This window comes from Artemia sp. Qi Xiang Cuo, chromosome 3 (assembly GCF_049724085.1).
Source record: "Artemia sp. Qi Xiang Cuo chromosome 3, ASM4972408v1, whole genome shotgun sequence".
NCBI lineage: Eukaryota > Metazoa > Arthropoda > Branchiopoda > Anostraca > Artemiidae > Artemia > Artemia sp. Qi Xiang Cuo.
In genome coordinates, this window is record NC_142796.1 from 90651506 (window position 1) to 90667664 (window position 16159).

The 16159-nt window shown below is 35.9% G+C and overlaps 1 protein-coding gene across 1 annotated transcript in view; it reads left to right on the plus strand.

Moving 5' to 3' along the window:
- LOC148954736 (uncharacterized) overlaps positions 1-16159 on the plus strand; it is a 102797-nt gene that overhangs the window by 65300 nt on the left and 21338 nt on the right. Inside the window, exon 2 of the mRNA XM_089087229.1 lies at positions 4274-4666. Coding sequence (XP_088943355.1) covers positions 4274-4666 — 393 coding nt within the window. The remainder of the gene's footprint in view (positions 1-4273; positions 4667-16159) is intronic.

Sequence of the window (16159 nt, forward strand, 5' to 3'; positions counted from 1 at the left end):
GAATTCCGGCAATTCGAATTGGCCTTATTAGGAGTTTCAAAATTAATATCCAAGGGTTAGGAAGCTTAAAGTAAGTGATATAGAATGTATTTACTCGGGCAAGAAGGATGGGGTGAAGAGACAGGGAGCAGGGATCATGATGAATAGAGAAGCTTCTTAGTCTTGTTTGGGCTAAGAAAATGTTAATATAAGAATACTGATCGCTCATTTTATGACTAAAAGTGCAGTTTATCGGTAGTAGTGGTATAGCCCATTTAGAACTGACTTTCAGATATTGTTGTCACTCAGATGAATTTAGTTACATTTACACAAGCAAATAGACAGGGTCCCAGGAAGAAATAGGGTGTTTTTATCAGGAGATTTTAACGACCAGGTCGATAAAATAGGGATGGATAGCATCTTAGCCTAATTAAAATTTGTGTAGAAGAAGAAAACAGTAATAACTACAGACTGCTGCAATTTTGTAAGTAAAACAATCCATTTATAACCAATACAGTGTTTGGTCATAAAATGGCCAATATGTTAACGTGTTATTCAAATAATGGTAAGACACCAAACTTATTGATTATATTATTGTAAACCGTAGACTGGCAGGATCAATACAAGATACTAGGGTTTATAAGAGTGCTATTATGGTTGTTAAAAGTGAAAATCACTGTCTAGTAGTCTATGGTTAATTCAAAGCTGAAGCTTCTGTAGGGTAACTACCTCTCGAGAGGTTATGATATTGATAGACGCTAGGATGAGAATTTGAGAGAAACTTTCCAGGAACAGTTAAATTCAAAACTGAAAAGTTGAAAATTTGACGATATATAAGATGGATGGAATAATTTTAGGACAACCATTTGTGAAGTTGCTAATGATCTCTTAGGGAAAAAAGTTAGGAACGCAGCTAGAAATATTAATTAAAACACTTTATGTTTAATAGAGGAGAAGGCGTCTGTACAAGAGTTAACTGATTGATAGATCATATGGAAACGAGAGGAATATAATGAAAGTGGAAAGAGCATTAAACTATGAACTAAGGGGATGTGAAGGGGTTGCCATGGATAAAATTGCCGAGGATCCGGAAGATGCAGGTAGACGGCATAATAGTAGAAGATTGTTCTGGCCTTTTGATAAATCGAGAGAAAGTAGTCAATCTGGACTTTACCAGTGAAAAATAACAACAGGGTCACAATTACTGATAAGAAAGGAGTTAAGGATAGATTGGCAGATACATTTTGAGAATATGCTAAATTGTGAGAGAGAGAGAGAGAGAGTTACAGGAAAAGATATAGAAGAAAATCAATAAGTTGGGGATACCTTGGATGTGAAGGAAGATCTGTTTTGTGAGGGATAATTAGTGACAGTATTAAAAAGGCTAAAAATAATAATGCCTCAAGTGCTGATAGTGTGGTAAATGAGTTTCTTAAACCTGGTAGCTCTGAGGTTTGCAATAAGCTACTGAAGATTAAGCTTTTTGAAAAAGTGGAATTACCTAGTGATCTTAGGAAAACACTAAGTTAACCACTGTACAAGAAAGGTGATAAGAGTGAGTATGAAAATATCTAGGCATTAGCATGGTCTATATAGATAGTAAATAACTTAGTAATATGATACTTTTTACACTGAGTGATGCTGTAGACAAAGTTATAAGAGAAGAGCAGTGTGCCCTTAGAAAGAATAGAGGATTTTTCAACCAAAATGTCACTCTTAAGTTAATAATTGAGAAGTGCCTGAGTTCTTAAACACCTTTCAGCAGCTGGTTTCTTATAAAATCAGGAATTAAGCAGGGATGTGTTCTATCTCCTTTTATATGGATCAGTTTCATGGACTTTGTCTTAAGGAGCCCATGAAAGGTGATGGGAAAATATGGAATCAAATAGGGAGGAAAAACTGTCCTAGATTTAGATTATGCTGATGATTTATGCATCCTAGTTAAACGTGTGAGTAAAATGAACTAACTTTTAGAGGTTTTGTGAGTTCAGGGTGCCAGAATAGGCTTGAAATTCAAAGTTAAAAAGGCTAAGTCGCTTAGGCAAGGAATAAGTGAAGATGAAAAGGTGACATTGGGTAACGAAAAGATTAAAGATTAATCATGCGTGCAGCTTCACTTACCTTGTCAGTATTATTATTAAGGACGGTAAGAGCAGTGAATAGGTTAAAAGTAGAATAGTTAAGGCTCAGGGTTTTTTTCACAGTTAAAAAACAGGTTTGGAAGAATAGGAAGATAAGTTTGTAAACCAAGAATAGAACATTGAAAGCTACAGTGATGATGGTGGTCAAATATGGTTCTGAAGCATTGGGGTTGTGAAAAGCAGATGAAGATTTGCTGATGTCTTCAAGAGAAATTGCTTACGAAATGTTCGGGGTACCCGACTGAATGAACGTATTTTAAATAGTAGGCCATACGAAAAGCATAATTCAATCCCGCTTTCTAGGGCAATAGTGAGAGAGAGACTGAGATGTCTAGGACACGTTCTGTGGATGAAGGATGACATATATCTGAAGATTGTCCTTTTCGGTCAACCGTCTACGGCTAAATGGAAAGTATGTCGTCCGTGCTTGGGTGGGAGGATGTCATAAAGAAAGATTTGAAGTTTCTACGATAATGATTTCAATAAAAGCCTTATATGCCCCCATGGCATAACTTACGATCCTTGCCCTCCGGGCTGGGGGGGGGGGGGCTTGTCATCCCAAAAGACCGAATTTCCAGAACATTCAACTGCGTTGAAGAAAATTGCTATGTCATAATTTGGATTGGATGTGTTTGGGGAAATGGTGGGCGTGAGAGGGGGTTTAGTTGCCCTCCAATCATTTCTGACTATTAAAAGGGTATAAACCTTTCAATTTCTAATCGAATGAGCCGTTTTTGAAGTTTCTACGACAAAACTTTCTATAAAAACCTTGTATGTCCCAGGGCATAACTTACAACCCTTGACCTTAGGGCTGTGAGGGGGTTATCATCCTCAAAAGACATAATTTCCGGACCTTTCAACTACGTTGAACAAACTGGCTATCTCAAAATTTTGATTGGATGTGTTTGGGGAAATGGTGGGCGTGAGAGGGGGGTCACTTGTCATCCAGTAGCTTTCAACAATTAAAAAGGGCACTAGCTGTTTCAATTTCCAATTGAATGATTCCTTTTTGAAGTTTCTGCGACAACGCTTTCTATAAAAAAACATTATATGCCCCCAGGGTATAACTTACAACCCCTGCCCTATAGGCTGTGGGGGGAGTGTCACACTCAAAAATATAATTTCCAGATTTTTGAACTACGTCGAACAAAATGGCTATCTCAAAAATTTTGATTGGATTTGTTTGGGGAAATGGTGGCTGTGAGAGGGTTGTTAGCTATCCTTCACTCACTTTCGACTATTAAAATTCCAATCGAATGAGCTCTTTTTGAAGTTTCTACAACATCACTATGTATTAAAACCTTATATGCCCTCAGGGCATAAATTACCACTCGTGCCATGACGGCTCTGAGGGGGTTATCCTTCTCAAAGACCCAACTTCTAAAACTTTTGACTATTTTGAAAATATAGGTTGTCTATACATCATGACTGGATGTTTGGGGGAAAAGGTCTGTATGAGAGAGGGATTAGTTACCTTCAAATCACTTTCGACCTTCAAATCACTTTTTTTTATTAAAAAGGGCACAAGCCTTTCTAATTTTTAATCGAATGACCCCTTTTGAAGTTTCTACACCATCACTATCTATAAAAACTTTATATACCCCGAGGGCATAACTTACATTCCTTGCCCCGAGGGTTCTGAGAGGGTTATCATCCTCAAAGACCTAATTTCTAGAACTTTTAACTACGTTGAACAAAATGGCTATCTAAAAATTTTGATTGGATGTGTTTGGGGAAAAGGTGGGCGTGAGAAAGGGGTTAGTTGTCCTCAAATCACTTTCAACTATTAAAATGGGCACTAGCCCTTTGAATTTCCAGTCAAATGAGCCCTTTTTCAAGTTTCTACGACAACTCCTTCAATACGAAGTGCCCTGGTCTAAGACCAAGAAACACATAAAACCAAAAAAAAAAAAAATATATTGATAGTCAACATCGTTCTTTACTTAGGCAGTGCTATTGCGCTGCCTATCATCAAGAGAACTTTTTATGGACTGTATCGTCCATAGATAGTTGGTCCATATATCAATTGATTTTTCAACATCCGAAGCTTGAAATCAGGTTTTCCTTTATTTACTGCCCTTAACCCCTCTCCTCGTTTGTGTGCCCTCATTTCACAGTTGAGTAAAGTTAATAGAAAATATTTTCTTTTTCAGGTTACGTTCTGCCTATGTTTTCCTTCCACTTTTATTGATTGTCATTTCCGAAGGCTATTTTCCTTTGAAGCAGGCACGATACCTACTACATAAACCGGTCAACTTTGGAATAGGGCAATTTCAAGCTCCCATGCCTGTGGTTGAATTAAAGAGACTGAATACACAAATTATTTCTCTCTCCTTTTCAATTTTCTTCGCCTCTCTGACTTCATATACTACAAAAACAGTGCATCCTACCTGTTATCAGCTTTTGTCATCTGAATTGCCAGTTTGTCACAGAAAGAAGAGACAATATTTCTGGGATGATTTCCCACAAGCAACAAATCCTCCGTTTATGGCAGAGCCTGCAAGGCTCCAAGCTCTGCCTCAACCATATGCAGTTCAATATGTAAGGTATGTACCAAACATTATCAAAATTTAAAGGTCCCATTTTATTTTATACAGATATTACCATCTAAAAATTACGATTAAAAAATAGATGAATCTTTAACCCCTCCCTCTAACATATAATAACAACATCAAACGATAACCGATACTGATATATATGAATAAACTAGTCCTAAAATAAGTTAAAATTCAAATAAATAATCAAGACAAAATTGAAACAAATAAAAATTACCACAAGAACGGCATCGACCTACTCTAACTCCGTTCATAAACCTTCAAGTGGCTGTTATGCTACTTTCACTTCATTAAAAACAATTTTTTAGTTTTTTTTTAATTATGATATTGAGAAATAAATTATTTCTCTTCAATAAAATCTTGAATCTGAGATTGCCGAGAATCCCAGAAACGTACATTGTCACATATTAAACACTTAGTTTACTTTCAACGTTTTTTTTCCGATTCTAAATTTTTGCAATTCAATATTTCTTCAATAATCTTAATTATTAGAGTGATTTTTACTTATTTTAAGTTTTGGGCAGTGTTTTGGACAATCAAGCCGTGCTGTTCGAAATATATTGGTTTTCAATAAAACACAAAAGACATAACAGACTTTTAAAAAGTCTACGGTTGGGGAAAGGAAACTATTCCTCGGTAAACCCTTAATCAATATCATTTTATTTGAACAGAGAAAACGAGATAAGTGAAAAACTGAACGATTGTAAAAATTTGAAATTGCTTTGCATAAGGCTTTAAGATCATTTCGACCTTTAACCCAAATAGTTATTGAGTTACCAACCTGATTCTTCTTCCTGGAATCAGAAATAAGAAAAGAACGAAACGTAAGTCGTGAACCATCGTAAATTGCTGAAAACAATGATGCCCAGCCACCTAAACAGTTTAACAGAAAGATTAGAAAGCGATGTCCATGTCAGATGGGAAAGTGAATGGGGCAAAGAGCAGAAGTTAAAGTACTAGAACTAACCAACCATCAGAGGCAACGCTATAGCGTTGCCTATAATAAAGGCCGTACGACTCTAATGTTTTATTATTACTATTATTTTTTTCCAGAGAAACTTCATATGTAAGGGGTCGTTGCAGAAGCTTCAAAGGAAAATCGAGAGGTCTAGTGCCCTTTTTAAGGGTCAAAATTGATTGGAGGGCATCTAGCCCCCCCCCCACGCCCGTTATTCCCCCAAACACATCCACTACAAATTTTGAGATAGCCATTTTGTTCAGCGTAGCGGATTTCCAGATAGAAAATATGTTTCTGAGGAGGACACTCCCCCACAACCTCAGGGCAAAGGTTTTAAGTTATGCCCGGGGGCCATATAAGAACGATGTTGGCACAATGTATTATTTATTTATTTTTCCTTTAGAGCAGGGCACTTCGTATCGATAAGTTATCGTAGAAACTTCAAAAAGCGTTCATTCAATTGGAAATTCGAGTGGCCTGTGCCCTTTTTAATAGTCAAAAGTGATCGGAAGGCAACTAAAACCCTTCCAGGCCCACCATTTCCCGAAACACATCCAATCAAAATTTTGAGATAGCCATTTTGTTCAGCTTAGTTGATCTCCATATAGAAATTATGTTTTGAGGAGGAAACTCCCCCACAGCTTTAAGGGCAAGGGTTGTAAGTTATGCCCCGGGGTATATAAGGTTTTTATAGAAAGTGTTGTCGTAGAAACTTCAAAAAAGGCTCATTCGATTGGAAATTCAAGGGGCTGGTGCACTTTTTAATAGTCGAAAGTGATAGGAGGGCAATTAACCCCCCTCTCACTCCCACCGTTTCAGCAAACACATCCAATCAAAATTTTGATATTGCCATTTGATTCACGTAGATCTAAGTTCTGGAAATTAGGTCTTTGAGAATAACAACCCCAAACAGCCCTCAGGGCAAGGGTTGTAAGTTATGCCCTGGGAGCATATAAGGTTTTGTATAGACAGCTTTGTGGTAGAAACCTCAGAAAAACCTCATTCGATTGGAAATTTAAATGGCTAGTTCCTTTTTTAATAGTCGAAAGTAATTCTAAGGCAACTGGCATCCCTTCCACGCCCACCATTTCCCCAAACAGATCCAATCAAAATTTGGATATAGCCATTTTGATCTACGTATTTAAAAGTTCTGGAAATTATATGTTTGAGCAGGACACTCCCCCCCCCACAGTCTTCAGGGGTAAGGGTTATAAGTTATACCCTGGGGGCATATATGGTTCTTATGGAATGAATGCTCATACGAACTTCAGAGAGGGCTCATTTGATTGGAAATTGAAAGTTCTAGTTCACTTTTTAAGCGTCAAGATATTTTGGAGGGAATCCAGCCTCCTCCCCCCCCAAACTTCTTTTTCCCAAATGCATCCAAATCAAAATTTTAAGATAGCTATTTTGTTAAAAATAGTTCAAAGATCATATAGAAAATTCCGGTGTTAACACAACCCCCCCCCCAGGACCCAGGGGCCGGCGTTGTAAGTTATGCCCTGGGGACATATATGGGTCTTATGGAAGGGATGCTCGTACTAAATTCAAAGAGGGCTCATGTGATTGGAAATTGTAAGATCTAGTTCACTTTTTAAGAGTCAAAAGCGATTGGAGGGCACCTAGCCGCCCCTTTCTGCGCCCTTTTTTCGTAATACCCATTCGATAAGAACTTTGAGATAACTTTTTTTTTAAATAGTTCAAAGACCATATAACGAAAACTCCGGGGTCTACACAGCCCCCAGGACCCGAGGGCAGGTGTTGTAAAACCTTTATTAAATTTTATTATACCTTTATTTAATTTTAGGTGTTGTAAAACCGGCCAAACCTTTTGTTATTGCTAGAGGATCACCCAATTCACTCCTTAATGTCAACTGACAGAGTTCCAAGTACAAAGTGTTGACTGGAACGCATTGAAGGTGCTTTATATTGTAGTGGTGAATATGGTCCTTAGAGTTTTTCCGTTCAAGAACACGTAGGAGGGGGACATTTGTATTGCCAACTCTTGATCTCTCGACAAAGGATGCATAAAGAAATATAGAATTGTCCCAGGACAAGGCAGGCGGATAGTCTGCATTGATAAGATAGTCATTGCGACTGAAATGTTCTGTCTTAATAATACGATTGTGAAAACCGAGAACCTCACGTAAAATCTCATTGAGGAAAATTCTCTCATTCTCAAATGGATTGGTAACATAAATTCTCCTTTGTTCCATAGAATAATTGAATTGAAAGGCACCATTTTTACGAGTGGAAATTTATTTGTTGATAGCACGACACAGCTCGTGCATATTATTGTATTCTCTATAGGGTATGGTAGCAATAAGGTAATCATTAGAGTCAATGGTTGCCATTGCACCTTCATCACCGAATTCAAAAGGTCGCATTTTAATGTCATAAGTACGATCCTTTCTAAGGATATCATATGTATTTTTAAGAATACAATCTACAAGAGCCACTTCATACCTTCTCTCAAATTTAATGGCAGGGGAAAGTTTTGTCCGAAAATCGCTCTTTTTATTCAAATCTTCATATAGAGGATCAGAAATATTGGACATGAATGTAGCATTAAAACCTTCACACATTATGAACATCTTCACCAGGGATCCACTAATCAAAATCAGAGTTGTATCCTAGCCATAAAACAAGCAACTGTTTCTTGCCCTGCCGAGTACGAGTCTTTAATACCTTTTCAATTTGATACACTCCAGTTTTTTTTAATTTTTGTAATTCATATTCATAAAATCCGCCAAGAATCTCTTCCATTTTTCATATCACGAAGACGATATGTTATAGGTTTAGTATCTAGAATTTTTGACACTTTAAAAAGTTAAGTAGACACCAAATAGTTTCCCTTTTCACAAATATTTCTTGTACGATTGATTCGAACAGTATCACCAACATTAAATTTTTTCTTTCCTGCCTTTTCATTAGAATATTGTTTAAGGAAATGTGTATTGCCACTATGATGAACATCCCGAGGGCTAGTATTGAACAAGGATCGATGAGGACGTTTGTTGTATACTTGCATGATTTTACCTAAATGATGAATAAATACAGCTCTATTTTTCAATCTACAATATCTTGAAATTAAAAGTCGAATATTTCGTATTAAACGTTCTGCCAATGCAGCCTTTATAGGACTATGAGCATGATAGAGTATTGTATGATATTTCAATAAAATTTTGTTTACATGGGGATTAACAAATTCACTTCCACGGTCAGTTTGAAATTTTTTATCCGAATCTTGTTCAAAGATGGATTCAAGGGCTTTAGCAGCTTCATTGCCCCTCTTTGACTGCAATGGAACTGAATATACATACCGACTAAATACACTTATTACAAGTAAAATATACTTATACGGTTTATTATGCCGTCTTTGAATCGCTTCTAGAGTCAAAAGATCTACTTGTAATATATGCAGATGATAAAATGCTTTAGTTTTTCGATAATGATAACCTCTAGTCCTATCATTTCTTTGAACAGTATAACTGAATTCCTTTTGCAAATACTCTTTTGCTAGCTTCTTTTTAATTCCGGTAACCTGTGCAAGTGTAGTTGGAGAACTTAACCTTCCTGCTTCTCCAATATTTTCATAAACATCTTTCAAAAGTTGATCTATTTTTATCGTAACCATTCGCTACCCTTTTGTATACTACCAGTTGAATCAATACGTATTCGCTTTTGTCTAGCTACCGGTGTCAAATCGCCAGTAGGTGTGCTTTCCAAGAAATATTTAAAATCGTCTTCAACCTTTAATGGACTATTTTCTCTTAGTTTCTTTAGATTTTGTTTATTTCTTTTTAAAAAACACGACGATCGGCACGACCAACGATAAATGCGGCCGAGACGGTGACAGGATAAATTAAAAAAATAGAAATTACAGCTTTGCTCAATGACTAGATAAAAAAAAGGGCAGTGCCGAGCTTGTGATGGTAAAATGTCTCGATATAAACGAGGCTGTTCTAAGCTGTTGACGTAAAAAACGGCCCCCTCCCCCCTTCCACAACTATAGAGCTTTCTCCAGACCGAGTTTCTTTCTATAATCTACACATTCAACTCGATCTGAAGTAAGGTAATGACCGTGTGATAGTATTCTGACACCACCCTTGAGTACATAGACTTTGTCCGTTAAGGTGCACATTGCATTATTTCTACTCGAACTGTATAGCTTTTGAATTTTAGAGAACGAGTGTCCTGGCCATTCACTTTTTAAAATACAAAAATATACAGTTCGAGTAGAAAAAAAATGCCATGTCCACCATATTGGACAAAGTCTATTTACTCGAGGGTGGTGTAAGAGTACTACCACATGGCCATTATCTTACTTCAGATCGAGTTGAATGTGTAAATTATAGAAAGCAAATAGGTCTGGAAAAAGCTCCATAGTTGTGGGAGACACAGCATTTTTTATATCTAGTCATTTTTTTATCAAAAGCTTGGCACTGCCCTTTTTTATATAGTCATTGCAAAAAGCGGTAATGTTCAAGTCTTTATTTTATCTTGTCACCGGCTCGGCCACAGTTATCGTTGGTCGCCCCGATCGTTGTGTTTACTAAAATGTTTATGTTGTAAATGTTGTATTTATATGTAAATTAAAGAAACCATGTATTTCCTCTTGAATATTTATTCAACAGATTGAGGTTAGAATAGGTTAGTTGTATTTTGGCAATGGAAGAGTATGTATCAATTTAAAACACCCTTCAAATCGTTTGTTTGCAGACAGTCTAGGTCCGGCAAAACGACACTTTTAACAAAAATCATTTAAAACCGTTATAAATGTTTTTAGAAAATACGAAAAATATCTATTATTGCTATAGAATGTGGCAGTAATCCTATGATAAAATAAAGAAGATTGATCCAAGCATAAAATTTTATGCAAGGACTTGACGTCTTTACTAGTATTGCACCAAACTCATGGTTGATTATTGACGATTTAGCTAAATCTATTGAAGAATGGTCACGGGAAATTTTACAATTGTTTACTGTCCAGTCTCATCATGAAAAAATTTGTGTAACTATTGTTCTCCATATGTATGTGAAAAACAAATGTATGTGAACACTTGCATTGAATTGTACCTACTACGTCATCTATAGAGTTGTTCGCGATTCAAGTACTCTTATAACTCTAAACAAACAAATCTACCCTGGCGAACCTAAATTTTTACTTTTCGCATACAATCAAGCAACTAATAAACCTTATGGTTACATATTATTAGACTTGAATCAAAACAAACCCGAATAGTTGCGTGTAGTCACTGATATTTTTGATAATGAAATTACTGGATATCTACCTGTGAATAGTAAAAAAAGGTCATTAGTCGCACTCATGACATTGAAGAAGCTACATGAACATAGGCATTTATTTTCCATGCTAGCCAATCCCAAAACACGACTTAGCAAGGTGTTCACAAGAAATTTATTAATCTTTTGTCGGAACTTTGTTTAAATTTAACAGCGGTTATTGTTCAGCTGTCAGATCGTGTTAAGCAACAGACAAGGCAACATCGATCACTTGTACGTACTCTACATTGCAAAAAGAAAACAAATTGTAAAAGAGAACGTCTTATTCAAGCCGGTGGTAATTCCTTTTCATTGTTACTACCAATAATGGCCAGACTTGTAAACATTATTTTCTAGATATGGCTAAACCCTGTATATTGACACCAATTGAACTTGTTCTTTCACCCAAAGAGCACTTTGAAGATAATCTTGATCAATTTATTAACAATGAAACAATTGGGGATGATGAAAAATTAATTTTGCTTCAAAATGCCCTTCGTCTTGTCAACAAACATAAACCTTATCGTGAAAAACCACTTGTAAATTTCATTGATCAGCCTTCTGAAAATAGTGAAACACCGAAAAAGGAAGAAGATTCGTCATTGCCTAATGTTTTAACAAGTGTTGTAGACTTGCTCTCTCAATCCTATCATGAGCAAAGTAAAAGACTCTTGACGGATCTCGCTGAAAATGAACAAATTGATGAGAAAAAGAATGAAGTTATAATCCGGGGCAAGCCTTACAATTTAATCGATTTATTATCGGTTCTGATTGCGAATCGTAAAAGAGTCGAATCCTTTGACAAGCTTTTTAGAATTTTTTTAAAGTCGTCAAATTTTCAACAAGTCTTATCGGCAATAAGCAAATTCTAAAGAAACTAAGAGAAGAAAGTCCATTAAAGGTAGAAGATGATTTTAAATCTTTCTTGGAAAGCACACCTACTGGCAATTTGACACCGGTAACTAGACAAAAGCGAAGACGTATTGATTCACCTGGTAGTATACGAAAGGGTAGCGGACGGTTACGATCAAAATGGATCAAATTTTGAAAGATGTTTATGAAAGTGTTGGAGAACCAGGAAGTTGAATTTTTCCATCTACACTTGCACGGGTTACCGGAATTAAAAATAAGCTAGCAAAAGAGCATTTGCAAAAGGAATCCAGTTACACTCTTCATCGAAATCATAGGACTAGAAGTCATCATTATCGAAAAACTAAAGCCTTTTAACCTCAGCATAAATTACAAGCAGACCTTTCACTCTAGACAAGATTCAAAGACGGCATAATAAACCGTACAAGCATATTTTACTTGCAACAAGTTTGTTTAGTCGGTAGGCATATGCAGTTCCATTGGGTGCAAAGAGAGGCATTGAAGTTGCTAAAAACCTTGAAAAAATCTTTGAACAAGATTCATATATAATATTCAAACAGACCGTGGAAATGAATTTACTAATCCTCATGTAAATCAAGTTTTATTGAAATAGAATAAAATGCTCTATCATAGTCATAATCCTATAAAGGCTGCATTGGCTGAACGTTTAATACAAATATTTAACTTTTAATTTCAAGATATTGTACATTGAAAAACACTGCTGCATTTATTCATGATTTAGATAAAATCATGCAAATATACAACAAACGTCCTCATCGATCCTTGTTCAATACTAGCCCTCGAGAAGTTCATTATAGTGGCAATACACATTTCCTTGAACAATATTTTAATGAAAAGGCAGGAAAGAAAAAATCTAATGTTGGTGATACTGTTCAAATCAATCGTACAAGAAATATTTTTGAAAAGGAGAAATTATTTGTGGTCTACTGAACTTTTTAAAGTGTCAAAAATCCTTGATACTAAACATATAACATATCTTCTTAGTGATATGAAAGATGAAGAGATTCTTGGCGGATTTTATGATTATGAATTACAAAAAGTTAAAAAAACTGGAGTGTGTCAAATTGAAAAGGTATTAAAGACTCGTACTCGCCAGGGCAAGAAACAGTTGCTTGTTCGATGGCTAGGATACAACTCTGATTTTGATTAGTGGATCCCTGGTGGTGACGTTCATAACGTCTAATGGTTTTTATGCGACATTCATGTCCAGTGTTTCTGATCCTCTCTATGACGAATTTGAATAAAACGAGTGTTTTTGGACAAGACTTTCCCCTGCCGTTAAAGTTGAGGGAAGGTTTGAAGTGGCTCTTGTAGATTGTATTCTTAAAAATACATATGATATCCTTAGAAAGGATCATACATATGAAATAAAAATACGACCTTTTGAATTCAGTGATGAAGGTGCAATGGCAACTTTTGACTCTAACGATTACCCTATTGCTACCATACCCTGCAGGGAATACAATAATATGCACGAGCTGTGTCGTGCTATCAAAAAATTTCCGCTCATGAAAATGGTGCCTTTCAATTCAATTATTCTATGGAACAATGGAGAATTTATGTTACCAATCCATTTGAGAATGAAAGCATTTTCCTCAATGAGAATATACGTGAGGTTCCTGGTTTTAACAATCGTATTATTAACAATGAACATTTCAGTGGCAATGACTGTGTTATCTATTTAGACTATCCGCCTGCCTTCTCATCGGACAGTTGTATATTTCTTTATGCATCCTTTGTCGAGAGATCAAGAGTTGGTAATACCAATATTCCTCTCCTAAGTATTCTTGAACGAAAAAAATCTAATTACAATGTTCAGCACTACAATATAAAGCATCTTCAATACGTTCCAGTCAACACTTTGTATTTGGAGCTCTGTCAGTTAACATTAGGAAGCGAATTGGGCGATTCTTTAGCAATGTCAAAGGATTTTGCTGTAATGGTATGTAAGTTTAGACCCAATTAGTAAAATGGCTAACATAACTCAGTTTTTCTGTTCTGATCTTGATTCTTATGTTGCTAGTCTTGGACAACGCCAGATGCGATATGGGATAGACTATTATAGGAGTCGTTCGTCAATGTCCGGGTACGGTCTTGGCAGTTGGTTTGCTAAGCTTTTTCGCTCTGCATTACCCATTACTAGAAAATATATTCCACCGGTTGCAGCGGGTTTTGCCTCCTTTACATTACATGATTGGGGCTCTGGGAAAGATATTCAAGAAAGTGTTTCGCAAAATTTCAGGCACGATACCTCGGCGAGTGATTGAAACAGAGAGGAAAAGGTTTAAAAAGGAAGACCCCTTCACTCAATAGTCTCAAGTCAGCTGGGAAGCGTAAAGCATCAAAGAAAGTAAAAAGATCCAAATAGGATTTCTTTTCCTAAGATGACATATCTACCATATAAAGATTCTCACCCTTCAGTCACCTCATCTTTAAATATTTTCAATGCGGAAAATGTAATTGTCAGTGTAAAACATGGATACTATGAACAATTTCATCCGCAACAACCGATCTATGAAAATGTTCATTTTCAAATTTATTCCAATGAAGATTACTTCATAGATTTGAATTTGACATTTATAGATTTAAATGTTATTGTTAAAAAATCGAACAATGAAAAACTAAGTGCCGCCTAGTTGTTATACTCCGAAAATTGTGTACTACATAATTTATTTCGACAAATAAGCGTCTACATAAATGAAACTTTGGTGAGCCCGAGCAATAATCTTTCAAATTATGCAAGCAATATACAATTAATGTTGATGACACCAATGTCCTATAGGTATTTGACAGGTATGACTATTGGATATGAATATAAAACAAATACTGATACTACCAATATTCTTAGAGAGGGGACAGGTAAAGATTTACATTTAGTCGGGAAAATAATGCATGAGATATTTAATATACCTCAATGGTTGCCTCCCAATGTAAAGATTCATATAAAACTACAACTCGTGCCGTCCAATCATATTATACGAAAAGTACTGGACGCTGCACCTGATGTAACAGTCTCTCTCTCCTCGGCAATACTTCATGTACGAAAACAACAAGTTATGAGTTCTGTGGCTTTGGCAATTGAGAAATTAAGAGCTTGTGGAAACTATATCAAATTACTTGTTCCTCATACAATCACGAATCAACGTCATATTGCTACAGGTACGCGTACCTATACCGATTCATCATTTATCAATGGTGAAATTTCTTCAAAATTAGCATTGGCCTTTGTAAAAAGTGCTAGGCTGTAGGATCATGGACAAATCCCCCGCATAAATTTGAACTGTTTGGACTTTCATCGCTTGTATGTAAAGTAAATGGAATCCTACTCTGCAATTTATCCTTGCGAAAACTCACGGCATTATTGTATTAGAGTTGTCTGGTACTGAAGATATGAGTATTGTCCGGACGGGAAATGTACGGATAGAGTGTACCTTTGCCAAACCGTTGGAGGAAAGCATTGCACTAATCTTGCTAAATCAGTTTAAAACCTATTGGGAAATTACTCCTGACGGCAGTGTTTTATTTGACCTGACACCATTAAAACGGACACAAATAATTGATTTATTTAACATGGACCCCTACATGTTCAAATATAAATCCTATTGCATACCTTCAGATTTTCTGGAGCATATTCAACATGTTGACAATACCCTAGTCATTGTGAATAGCAGTTCATCGATTGTAAAGACAGGGCATTGGTTATGCATCTTTCAAACAAGAAGCAATCTAGGATTTTTTCATCCGCTTAGCTTGCCGTATTCATTCTACACACATCACATTAAAAACTTTCTTGAGCAGTGTGTAAAATATATTATTCAAAATGGAAAGCGGGTACAAGATTTATCAACGAAAAGCTGTGGTTTTCATGCCCTATAATATTTTGTTTTTCGAAGTCGTGGACATACTTACATGGAATTTATCAAGATTTATGGTGACAATCCTCGATTTAGCGACTTTCTAGTTGAAAATACTCTTTCTTAAATCTCTAATATAAGTTTCGGTGCCCTAAAAGTGAAATGCTTTAAAAATGTATAAAAATTTGATTATTAATAAAAATTTGTTTACAAAACACTGTGTTCTTTAGATTTCTTCTTTTACGTATAGGTAATCGTCCGAAACGATAATTGGTGGTAGCTCTTCAGGATTAAACTTGTATTCGTCTTGATGTGCAAAGTCAGGGTCACATTTTCTATAATAAAGGGTAACTTCATTTTTATTAAATCTCTTTGTAAAGTCAATAATACTACCATTATTCATATGATAAAATTCAAGTGTTTCAATTTGCCTATTTAAAGCAATGTCATATACAAAATTCTCATATGATGAATCTCTTTCTGTAACAGCCAAATAAA